At 40.4% G+C, this 12,609-nt stretch overlaps 1 protein-coding gene across 1 annotated transcript; it reads left to right on the top strand.

Moving 5' to 3' along the window:
* Positions 1–1,406: 1,406 nt before the first annotated feature.
* Positions 1,407–12,068, top strand: meltf (melanotransferrin; the record flags this gene model as incomplete). The annotated part of the gene is made up of 16 exons (XM_080473809.1): positions 1,407–1,664; positions 2,445–2,599; positions 2,967–3,066; positions 3,855–4,037; positions 4,622–4,778; positions 5,627–5,694; positions 5,780–5,964; positions 7,280–7,445; positions 8,256–8,407; positions 8,474–8,570; positions 8,655–8,849; positions 9,572–9,725; positions 10,047–10,114; positions 10,203–10,390; positions 10,672–10,864; positions 12,001–12,068. The coding sequence occupies exons 1-16, from the start codon at positions 1,616–1,618 to the stop codon at positions 12,066–12,068; spliced, it is 2,178 nt and encodes a 725-aa protein (XP_080329935.1). The 5' UTR covers positions 1,407–1,615.
* Between the last annotated feature and the right edge of the window lie 541 nt (positions 12,069–12,609).

Here is a 12,609-nt window from a genome sequence, read left to right as displayed (position 1 = left end):
GTAATTATATTACAATTTCTATTTAAATAAATATCATCTATATTGGTACCAGAAGTTCCCCAAATCTGTCGGGTCAGTGTTTTGAAGATCACTGATTATGTTTGTATTTTTGCAGTGTATTAATGTAACTAAGTAGTTCCAACATCAGTGTTTTACTTCCACATTGACGCATCAATACTATCAGTCTAATATTGTAAAACATATAAAAAATACTCCATCAGCAGGGACTGATGTTCATTTTTGTTCATGGACATTTTCAGGACTAAAATCTAAAACATTGCAAGGCAAGTTTCCGCAGAACCGTTCAGACACGAGGCGATCCACATAAATTAACAAGAACTTGTAAAAACATGAAAATTAAATAGACGTTGAAATGATCAAGTGGACTCCTGTGAATGAAGCGACTTCATGTCAGCCATGTTTGAAGATGAAATGGAGCCAGAGATACACACGTCTGTCATACCTGCTTTGTAAGAACAGAGTGTGGGACATTCTTCACTGATTTATTTTGACATCAGCACAAGTCCTGGTTGAAGTTCATGTTTTTGATGGTTCGAGAGAAAGCCAGTTTAAGACTCTTTGTACTGTAACTAATGCAGTGGTGTGAGCACATGTCCACAACCAAGTCATCAGTGTCGGCCTCTGCGTTTTATGTAAGAGTCTGTCCACAAGCGCTATACACATAAGCTGTCACAAAGTACAATAAGTTAATAGTTTGCTGCTGTGTTGTCTTCATCAGTCACTCACACATCAGTCGCATTTCCTGTCAAAGTTACAGGAGAGAATTTTCATTGTGCTTCAGTTCTGCTGTTATAATATTGCAGGAATATTTTCCTGGATCGACATTTATATGGTTTTCAGCACATAAACACAAATTTAGATGCACAGGAATGAAAGTAAAATAATGCACTGGCAGCAGAACGTCAGCAAGAAGAAAGAAACATTTACTTGAAGTTTTTATATCAATACATCTTGCCTCTAATTCCCCACCACACCGACCCTACAAATGACTTGATTTCTAACAGCATGACGGTTCATGTTTTTTGTGACGGAGTTAACTGTAATTGTCAGCCCATGCAGTCTTTTAGTCAGACAAGGTGTAGTATTTAGGCGTGAAGTCAGATAAACAGACTCCTTGTTCCTCAAGCTGCTTGTGTAGCCAGAGCAGTGAGTCAATCACCAGCAGCCTTACTGTTTTGGCCTGAATTCCTACTTTCCTTTAGCCCATCAGTGGAAAACCACCACACGAGTTGCAGGAAGAGGACTGAGGCGGGAGGAAGAGGTGGGGTCAGGGATAAAAAAAGGTCTCTCTGTCCAGGCTTTGGCCCTCAGCCAGTCCAACGGCCGCGGAGACGTGTCAGAGCAGGTAAACCTCAGTAAATGCGACTCTGAGTCTCAAACCCCCCGGCTGAAAGTGCTGCCATGTCTCAGAAGGACGTGTTAAAAGTGATTGGGTTGTAAATCAGTTGAATCACAGCCTCATCTGCTTTCTTTGAGGACTTTAAGCCAAGTGGTGGTGATACAAGAAGGACTTTGAACTCAGAGTCAATATATAAAGTGGAGACAGGGAGAAAAGGTGATAATTTTATCTTTTAGAGAACGCAAGAACAAGGCCATGGCCATGTGGACGACTGCTGGAGCGCTGCTGCTAATGCTGCACACAGGTAGGAAATACATTTCAAACCTCTACTCTGTAAATGCACAAGAAATCTGGCAAGATTTAGTTTTTAAAATTTTTGTTAAAAAAATAACAACCACAAATCATCCTTTGAACAGTGACAGAACTGATGGATTGATAGTGACAACGTCTAACTCTTCAAACCTTCTAACTATCATTTCATTGATGGCGTGATTATATGCAAAGTGATCCATTCACTGAGAAGAGTCTGTTAGACCCACATGCATAGTCTATAAATATCAATACGCAGGAACATTTAAGGTATTTGTTAAATTACATAATAATCTGACAGTGATGACTAATTGGCTGATTTATAACCAGCCAATCCCAGTCAGGTTTACAGGATATATTGTTGTTGCTCCAATCTGGAAAATATTCAACTAAGTTATTGATAAATAGATAAAAAAATAAAAAGGATAATTGTGTGGGATCTTAGGTTTACAATACTGAAACTGAAAAAAACTGCTCTCAAGGGGATAACGCAGAGGGGAATGTCAGAATATACTACCCTGGGAAAGTAAACATGTATTCTGATTGTGGGAACAGTTTGATAAGTCTGTCTGTCTGTCTGTCTGTCTGTCTGTCTGTCTGTCTGTCTGTCTGTCTGTCTGTCTGTCTGTCTGTCTGTCTGTCTGTCTGTCTGTCCGTCTGTCCGTCTGTCCGTCTGTCCGTCTGTCCGTCTGTCCGTCTGTCTGTCTGTCTGTCTCTCTCTCTCTCTCTCTCTCTCTCTCTCTCTCTCTCTCTCTCTCTCTCCCCCCCCCCCCAGTTGTTGGCCAGAGCACCATCAGATGGTGCACCATCTCAGAGGTTGAGCAGGCAAAATGTCAGGCCATGTCACAGGCTTTCTCGGAAGCCTCCATCCGTCCCACCCTCAACTGTATCAACGGGGCCACAGTTGATGTCTGCGTTCAGAAACTGCAGGTTTGGCCTGGATATGTTGTTCAAAAATTACTTTTTAAAGCATTTTTGTATTAAAACACTTGTGATATACTGATCTGCAAGTGTGAACTGTTATCAAGAAGCCCAAACCACACGAAATAAGTCACAGGATATCACAATTCAGAGCACACATTTGGAATCAAGCTTAAGAATAAGTTATTAATTTCATACATTATCAGGCAGTTATTGTGAGGTCGGGAAATTCTTTTTATGCTCCAGAGATTTATCTTTAAATCATTGAAAAGATCATTAATTAATTATATCTCTTCATTGATTTCCCATGCGATCGTTTAGCTCAGGTATTCCTCATATCCATTGTTCACTGATCCTGTTTTGTTTGTCTCTGCAGAAAAAAGAAGTTGATGCTTTATCCATGTTCGCCTCCGAAATCTACAATCTGGGAAAGACCAATTCCTTCAAAATGGCAGCGAGTGAATCGAAGCTTGGAGGTAAGCAGTCTTTGCCATCCGGAGATGAATAAGAGCGTTTCAATTACATTATAAGCATCAATGACAGGAGCTCAGCATTATTTGAAATGAAGATACATGAGCCTCTCAATACTGCTGCTGACACTACAGTGAATATAATGGAGCCATCGTTATTGTTTTAGTTTATATCTTGTAGTTGCTCATTGCAAAATGACAAGCAATTATTACAAATGTCCCTTCTGGAGAGCTGCTATATGAGTTAGACCAAAACCAAATGGAATATGTCCCACATTTATTCTTTCCTCATTTAAATCATCTGACAGTGACTCATGATCAGATTTTTTTTAAGTCTCTGCATTCAACCTGATTTTCCTCTGTTTGAAATGTAAAGTGTCTTGAATATGCAGTCATTCACAAACTCTCACCTCTATGGCATATATTTCCAAATACATTCACAATATGTGGTCAACCTGTGGTCTGTGGTCTTTGGCTTGTTTAAGTTAGAGGAAATCTGATGCATACACAGGGACAACATCCAAATTGCCCGAGAAGAAGAACTTTCTGACTCTCGTGCTTTGGGCCAATGTCACAAGCCGATGAACTACGGTGCCACCTCTTGCAACACCAGCTGTACTGATTACCCTTCTTTATTGCAGGGGAGACCGTTTAAACCTGCAGAGATAAGATGTACTTTCATTTGTTGCAGATATTCCCTGATAAATTGAGATTGCCATGCGTGGCCTGGGCAGATCTTTGTGTTTCGGTGTCATGTGGTACGTGTGTTAATGTCTACCCTCCTGTTGCCCTAGATACCTTCTCCTACTATGCCGTTGCTGTGGCGAAGAGATCAAACTCTGGCATCAACATCAACAACCTGGCAGGAAAGAAGAGCTGCCACACTGGGAAAGGCCGGACAGCCGGCTGGAAGATGCCTTTGGGATACCTCATAGACCAGGGCTTCATGTCGGTGATGGGCTGCGACATCTCGCAGGGTAACAGAGAAACCTTCGAAATAACGACAAACCTAACAAGAGGAAAATGTACTTTTTAGCTGAAGTGTCTTGATAATAGTCAGTTTATACTTATGTTGGTCCACCATTTTTCCAAATCCTAAAACAAAGTCTTGAACAAGATTTAGGAACTAATCCGGACCAAAAAAATAGACAAACAAGAGCAATCAGAGACTTGTTACGTCTGCCAAAATTGGACCTTGACTAAGAAAAGAATTAAAGTTTCCGGATCACCTCCAAACTTTAATGGAATCTTCCCTGGCCTAATGTCTATCTGTGGTGAAAATTCCCACCAAAGCAGTAGTTTTTATGTTATCTTGCAAACAAACATAGAGACAAACAAGTATATGCCGATGATTTTATTAAGTCCATGGTGGATGTAATAATACAAGCATATCTTGCTATGAAACAAGCCACACTACTGCAGCACCACTTTTAAACATTGTTTAGTTAAATAATGATTATTTATTTTCATTCCTCTTGTGTGTGTGTGTGTGTGTGTGCGTGCGTGCGTGCGTGCGTGCGTGCGTGCGTGCGTGGGTGTGTGTGTGTGTGTGTGTGATCAGGTGTGGCAAATTTCTTCAGTGCGAGCTGTATTCCCGGAGCCACCGCGCTTGGTGACCCCAAATCTCTGTGTCAACTCTGCCATGGAGACGACAGCGGGCAGCACAAATGTGAGATGAGCAGCCAGGAACGGTACTACAGCTACGAGGGAGCTTTCAGGTAACACATAGTTAAGCATTTTATATTTCTGCACGGACAAGTTTTGCCCTACTGCTTAATTCTTAATTGAGACGGGAAGTGAAGAGGTCATTATACTCTGTCGCTCTGTTTGAATAGTTTTCATGTGTCTGCCCTTTATGAAAGTGAACCGTGAATTTAACCTTTCGTTTAAATCCAAAGGGTACAACTGCCTAAAATTCTTTTGTTCGGTAAAGATCATTTTGCTTATTTAGTGTTAAATCCACACATCCTCCACAAGATTTCATGGGAAGTTATTTCTCAGTTGTTTACCCAGTTAAAACTGGTAATGTCTAAATGCTGTGTGAAATATGAACATCTGATCCCAAAATAGATGGGTAAAACATTATGTGATACTAATAAAAACTGCTGTCGGGTCATATAATAGGTCATTTGGTTGATTCAGAAGAAAGACGCATGACTTGCTATGCAAACCTTTTAAGGAGGCAGAGCAGTTTAGAAGTGAAAATGTGTCAAGGTTGATCAACACATGTAAAACTGCCAAGCAAGCAACACTTCCACACTTCATTGTCTGTGAACACAGTTCACTGTACAAATTACTACGGCAAGTTAAACCTGTATCACTGGGGGAAAATAATCAACAGCATCCACAAATCCGGCTATCTTTGTTTTGAACTGAAACGAAAACACAAATCAATTTTCAAATAAAATCCGGCGTCAGATGAATTACAGGGAAATAAAGACAAGATCAGCATGGGTGTGATATTGTGGTTTTACTTATTTATTTTTTAAGAGGTAGCAGATTTAATGGACAGTTTGAACTTCGACATTTCCGAACATCTGCTTCTCCTGTTTTGTGTTTTTCAAAGGTGTTTGGCTGAAGACGCAGGAGAGGTGGCCTTCATCAAACACACAGTCGTTGAGGAGAACACCGATGGTTAGTAGTTACAATACTGATGGCAATGTGTTACCTTTCATTGTTTTGTTTGAGCTTAAAAGATGTATCTTTTTTTTTTTGCCAGGTCGTGGCCCAGCCTGGGCTCACGGATTCCAGTCAGCGGATTATGAGCTGCTGTGTCGTGACGGCAGCAGAGCTCCCGTCTCCGACTGGAAAAGATGCCATCTGGTCGGCATCCCATTTCGAGGCGTCGTGGTGAACTCTGGCATCACTCCCTCCGTGGTGTTTAATATGTTGCAGGAGGGTCAGGTACACACTCTCAAAACTATCATCCAACAAAGTGCTTCAGTGCTTTTGAGCATGATCTCATTCAATATTTATGTAATATATGATTAATGAAGTTGTAGACTCAGCCTACGTTTTGACAGGAATTATTAAGCAGAAGGTTTATTAGGTTGAGACACATGAGATGCTGGTTAATAAAAGCGAGTGTTTCCTATTCACTGCAACAAATTAGGTGACTACATTGATTTGATTGATTTTCAGGATATGACTCAGTAGTCAGCCTGGTAATTATTTCACTGAATTAAATCAATGCGGCGATTCAGCAGTACCAGAGCACAAATAGTCATTTACATGACATTTACACAACAATAACAAACAAGCGACATAACTGCCTCCAGTAGTGCCACAACAGTTCTGCCGTCATGGTCCAGGAGATAGACAGGTTCTTCATCACATCACCGGTTCAGGGGAGGATTCAGTTTGCTGCCATTCATGGATGCAGTAATTGTTATAACACAGTAATAACAAGCTTTAGAGACTCAAACAACAAGTTGGTTGCACTGCAAATGATCAAAATTAGGACGGACGTAACTTATTTGGACCAGATCCAAGATATTTCTTAATTTAAACTGAAATTGCTGCAAAGCCGAATGACGCCGGACCCATTTCTGTTTTTCCCAATAACAACTGTAAACACTTAATTCAGTCATCAGATTTAAAACGCAATTGTTTTACCCACAGAATATATTACAATCAATAAACTTGTAGTTTGTTATTGAAATGAGCCGTCTGGCTTCTTCTACAGACGTGTTTAATCTATGCGAGATCTTACAAAAACCACTGTCAGTTTAAATTTGAAAGGTTTACAAAAATATACATGACGAGGTGGTGAAGTTGCAGGTCAGGTATGATTATGCAACATCAGCAAACCCGCTCAGTGGTCTCATTTAGTATCATAACACCCAACCAAAAGCAGCAACAATGGTGCTTTAGAAATCAGGGGTGACGCCTTCATTTTGAGCTTGTGTCAAACGCAACACGACTCCAGGAAATGAGTATCACTAAAGTGTAACAGCTCTGGCACTGTTTTCTTGTGAAAGTCTGATAACAATAATTTTACAGCAATCTAGGAAATTTCTTAAAATAAATTGAGCAATGCATTGATTTGACGAGCTGTAATAGATGAGGTCTCACATGCTCTCGGATTTACAGGGAACTTTCAACCATGATGATGATGATGATGATGATTGTTGGGTTTAGTGTCACATTTCAAAGTATCTCTTTGCCCAATGTGGAATTATGTTCATGAGACACTTTGCCTTGCACTTTATTTTGGCAGCAAAAGTCCCACTTCAATATGTTTTCTTCGACCAACTACGGAGGAGGAACTGTGCTTTTCTCCAACCTGACCACATCGCTTCAAGCAGTCGACTCAGACGATCCCACAAAGTGGATGAACGACCACTATTATGCTGCTATGACGGCCATGGACTGCAAAACTGAAGGTACAGTTTGTCTGCAAAGCTGTCGGAATGTTTGTATTGGGAGTGCACCCAGTAAATCCCAACTAAAAATGGTGGTAACCTACATTCATCTTTGATTTGTCTGTTGGTACAGTTCCCACAAAGATGGTGACATGGGTAGACTAAACAATTACAGGAAATATTGTGCAGCTCTTTTATTGCATTTTACAAAGCATCTGATACAGTTGATTAGACAGAACAAACAAACAAACAAACAAACAACAACAAAAAAGGTTGTAGCAATAAGATCGGTGTCATCAATTGTATTAAGACAGCAAAATGTTTCCCGAAAGGCTCAGTGCTTGGTCCTGTTCTGTTTACACTTTATAGAAACGACCCTGTGTTTGTAGAACAGGATGTACAAATATTTTCATACTGATGAACCCATTTTTTATAACACTGCAAACACTTAACCACTGTTAATTCTTTGATAGTTTGGTCCTCTGGTCTACACCAGGACCAATGCTGAAGTTTGATGTCCCTCTTTTTTTGTCCTCAGAAGAAATGTTTTCGGCGTCTTGACGCCGTTGATTTGAAATCCTCAGAAATCACATTGAAAATTAAATTAAATTCTAACGTTTATGTGTGTGTGTAAATTGTTTTTTAAATACTTTATTAATAATATTTCTATATTTATAATCTTTTAATGCTTGCTATTATTGTATATCTTTATGGTTTTCAAGTTTTAATAAAGGAAAATAAAATAAACTGCATTCTGTGACCAACGAATTGTGAGGATTTTATCTAACTCTCCTCTTATTTTGATGTCCCGCTGATCTGTCAACAAAACAGACGTGCCAACTGAGCTGCGTTGGTGCTTGGTGTCCAGCGGCGAGCAGCAGAAGTGTACAGACATGATCACTGCCTTCAACTCAAAGGGTCTGACTCCGAAGATCAACTGCGTCAGAGGCGACTCCATCACAGACTGCATGAAGAAAATCAAGGTAAGGCCGGCCCGTGACCATCGCTGCAGCGTCCCTCCACATTTCTTACCTTCTATGTTTGTCCAGAACAACGAGGCTGATGCCATCACCCTGGATGGAGGTGACATCTACATCGCAGGCAAAGACTACGGCCTGGTTCCTGCTGCTGCCGAGAGCTACACAGGTTACATGAATAAATGATGGACGGATGGATAATGGACGGACGGATATGAAATAAAACTTAGGACGTGTTTATTTCCTTCCCCAGACGACCGCGATGGATCCATCTACTATTCCGTTGCGGTGGTCAAAACGAGCAGCTCAGACATCCGTAACTTTGAGGACCTGCGGGGCCGTCGCTCCTGCCACACCGGGTACGGTCGCACCGCCGGCTGGAACATCCCCGCAGCCATTCTGATGGAAAAGGGCCTGATCAAACCGGAGCAGTGCCAGATCGCTCAAGGTCAGCACGAGTGTGTTAGTGTGTGTCAGAGGGATGGAGCCGTCCGATCAATGATCAGTAATTCATGTCATTTAATTCAAAAGCACTTAGTGAATCTCGTTTTATTTCATGTGCGATGTCTTTTTTTTTTTTTTTTAAATATTAGTAGAAGTACATCCTTGTCAGACAAATTACACAAATAAAATTTATAAATCAATGTTGTGGAAGGAGTTATTAGTTCGCAGTTACTTAATTTGAACAGAAGTTTTCAGATTGGAGAAATAATAAAGAGCAAATATTTGAAATATTCTGCCTTCAAAATTAATGGGAGTAAAAAGTTATTGCATTTGGTACAAACAGCATTTCTTTCAATTTGATGGTCTAATTGTTTTTCTTTTTTCAAGTTTCCTTATATACTTATACTTAACTAATAAATCTCTCAAATTCATCAAGGTCATCAGATCCATATAAGACATTAATTTGGTGGGATTAAAAATCTTTACAGTGAAACACACTAAAACTTGTGCAGAGTTTTAGAACCTGAAAGAGACATATGGAGTCTGTTTCTCTAATGCATTTATGTTTCCACCATGATGCTACTTAACTGTACTTTTCCATTCCAAGATAACTTGGAGATGTATTTTCAGATGAAAAACTATCCCCCACTATTAAGAGGACAATTCCGAAATGACCGTGGTGTAAGCTTACTGATGCGTAAATGTTCTATTTCCCACAATGCTTAGCGGTGGGGGCATTTTTCAAGCAGAGCTGTGTACCAGGTGCCAATCAGGCCGGATTCCCCAGCAGCCTGTGTGGACTGTGTGTGGGAGACGAGTCAGGAGCAAACAAATGTGAGAAAGGAAAAGACAAGTATGATGGATACGACGGTGCCTTCAGGTAATAAAAGGACCCCAAACCTCTGCACTCTACCAAGATGATGTGTTTTAACTGTAGTTTTAAACTGAGAAGAGACACACTTTCTTGTACGTTCAACCTGTTTGAGGCCATTTCCAATAGGTATGGAAATGAATTAAAGTTGAATATAATGGATTACCCATTGTTCGTACTGCACATTCCAAGTTTATTAAGAAAAAAAGAAAAGAAATGATCAACACATGATTTTTCATTTTACTGAAATAGCTTGATATTTGTGTTCACTGTTATAGCTGGTCCCAGACCCCAGATGACACTTGCATGTGTTTTTAATTGTTGAATCAGATGTCTGGCAAAGGGCGATGGTGAAGTGGCTTTCGTCAAACACACCACTGCGATTCAAAACACCGATGGTGAGTCGTGTAACGGCCAGGGAGTAAACTATTTGTTTTAAAAGTACCGGAACATATGTGATATGACAGACTCTTTGCATTTATCCAGGTCAGGGATCTGACCCGTGGGCTACGGATCTGCTGTCCAAAGATTTCCAGCTGCTTTGCATCCAGGGAACTAAAATTGACGTTGGAAGATACAGAGAGTGCAACCTTGCCAGAGTACCTTCCCATGCTGTAATGGTGCGCCCAAACACCAACATCCAGGTTGTTTATGGTCTTCTGGATCGGGCTCAGGTAAGAGAATTTATTCAAATGCTCATGACATGACTTTAATTATAGATAGGTCAGCGAGTTTCTTTATTCCGACATGGATACATTTCATTCTTAATCCTCATTTAGACTAATGTGTCACTATAGAAATTATATTTGAGTTTAAGATAGCAAGCAATTCGGACTGTCTATTTTATTTTTTGAAACAGTAACTTCACTGGTTTATGTCTCTGTTACCGAACTAATTGAGAATATTTAAATCTCTGCTGTTGGACATGCTGATTGTTCTCTCTCTGTTTTTGCAGACAACGTTCGGCAGTGATACAAATCCTGGGTTCAAGATGTTCGACTCGCAGCCCTACGAAGGCACAGATCTCATCTTCAAAGACTCCACCGTCCGACTGGTGGGTGTTGGGGACAGAAAGTCCTACCAGGAATGGCTGGGTCAGGTCTACATGGACTCCCTGGCTAACATGCACTGCAGCTCATCGAATGCAGGTAAAAAGGGAAACTTGACTCGTGTTGTGAAACAGATACCAGACGACCAAACTTTGAAACACGTTACGTTGTGGTTTGAAAACGGTAGTCTCAAGTCATGTGGTGAGAGAGGTTAACAGAGAGTTATGACCATGTCGCGACCCGGGAAGTCTGAGGTAATCTTATGGCAGGTATTTATGACGCACACATAGTTTGCATGTCGTGTTGCTGTGGTACATTGGTAGACCTGTCAACACTGTGTGTGTCGATATAATGACTAATTTAATAATTAAGTTGTGATAAAGCTACACCAGATAGCTCCAGGCGATGCAAAGTCATTTCTAAGGCGGTCTGCTGCATGAATACTTCACAAGTACTGTGAAGTCAGGCTGATGCTAAGGTGGAGCGACCATAGTTTGTGTTTCCAAAAACAAAACAAAAAACTAGATTTTCAGTCAAAGATGTCTCACAATTTTAATAGACTGAACCTCGTCTGTGTAGATAACAATTCCGGTATATAACAATATGATATCTCGCTAGAGAATTCAAATATCTTTCTCAAAAGAAAGAAATATAGAAAGCAAAGAAAATCAAAGTACAACAGAAGAATTGCAGCCTGCTTTTTTATGTGTTATTAGAAAAATACACTTTTCTTGAAATGCAATTTTGAATAATTAACTTAATTGAGAAAATGTAATTTTAACAAACTATCTCTGTACTTGTTGTGAAGTCATGATGTAAACACTGAAACTTCCTCAGACAGATTGGAGTTTTTGTGGGCGGATTAGAACCACTGTCCCGCTCTGTTTGTACGCACAGTGCCCCTCCCAAAACACTAATACTTTCTTGAAAAGAAAGAAGAACACGACTGAACGTCAGACTGAATTTATAGTATTCTATAAGGTTTTACAAAAACTGCTTTATGGCTGAAACTTGACTCAAAAGTAGTGTAATTATAGTAACTTATTTTCATGACTGTATTCATCCTGTATCATCGGGTTCAAATGGCTCAGGAACATTTACACATTAAACACATTTTCAACACCAACATCTTACTTTTCTTTTCTATCATGATCTTCATCAGAGTTTCCTTCTCAAGCGCGAGCTGTTCATCTCCTTCTCTGATATTTATTTTGTAATTCCTCTCCATGTTACAGTGGTTTCCTCCGCGTGGCTGCTGCTGGTGACTCTGTTCGGCACCGTGCTGACCAACGTCTGGATGTAAAGACACCGTCCACCTTTGACCTCCCTGTTTTTGATTGTTTTGATCCCTCTGCTGTCTCTCCACTGACGTTTCCTTTTCCCATCACCTTTCACAAACTGAATGTTTGGAAATTTAACCCTCTTGACTGCGGTCCAATCAGAAACCTGAACCGTTGCTGTTCTGGCAACCCACTACTTTCTGCCTCACGGTATCACTTCCCTCTTGAAATGTAACGTTGGATTTGCCTTTGGAAACGACCGAGATGTGACTAAAGAGAGAAGGGTCGCTGCCGCCATGTTTACTGAGGGTGAGCTGCCATATCAGTGTGTATGCTGCCACCTGTTACATTGCGATGGTGGCTTTTTTTTGCCTCCCTGTTTCTCTGAAGCGAGTTTTACAGTTTTACAGAGACCAAACTGATTTCTACCCTCACATGAGCCACGGAAAGTTATTATAAGGTCCAGTTTAAGTGGGGAATCAATCCAAGATCATTTAAAGTAAATCTTGTCATCACCTCATCTCATGAAAACCATTTTTGGATACGTGTTTTTCATCTCATTAA

This window comes from Lipophrys pholis (assembly GCF_963383615.2).
Source record: "Lipophrys pholis genome assembly, chromosome: 10".
Lineage (NCBI taxonomy): Eukaryota > Metazoa > Chordata > Actinopteri > Blenniiformes > Blenniidae > Lipophrys > Lipophrys pholis.
This window is presented reverse-complemented; position numbering and strand designations above follow the sequence as displayed.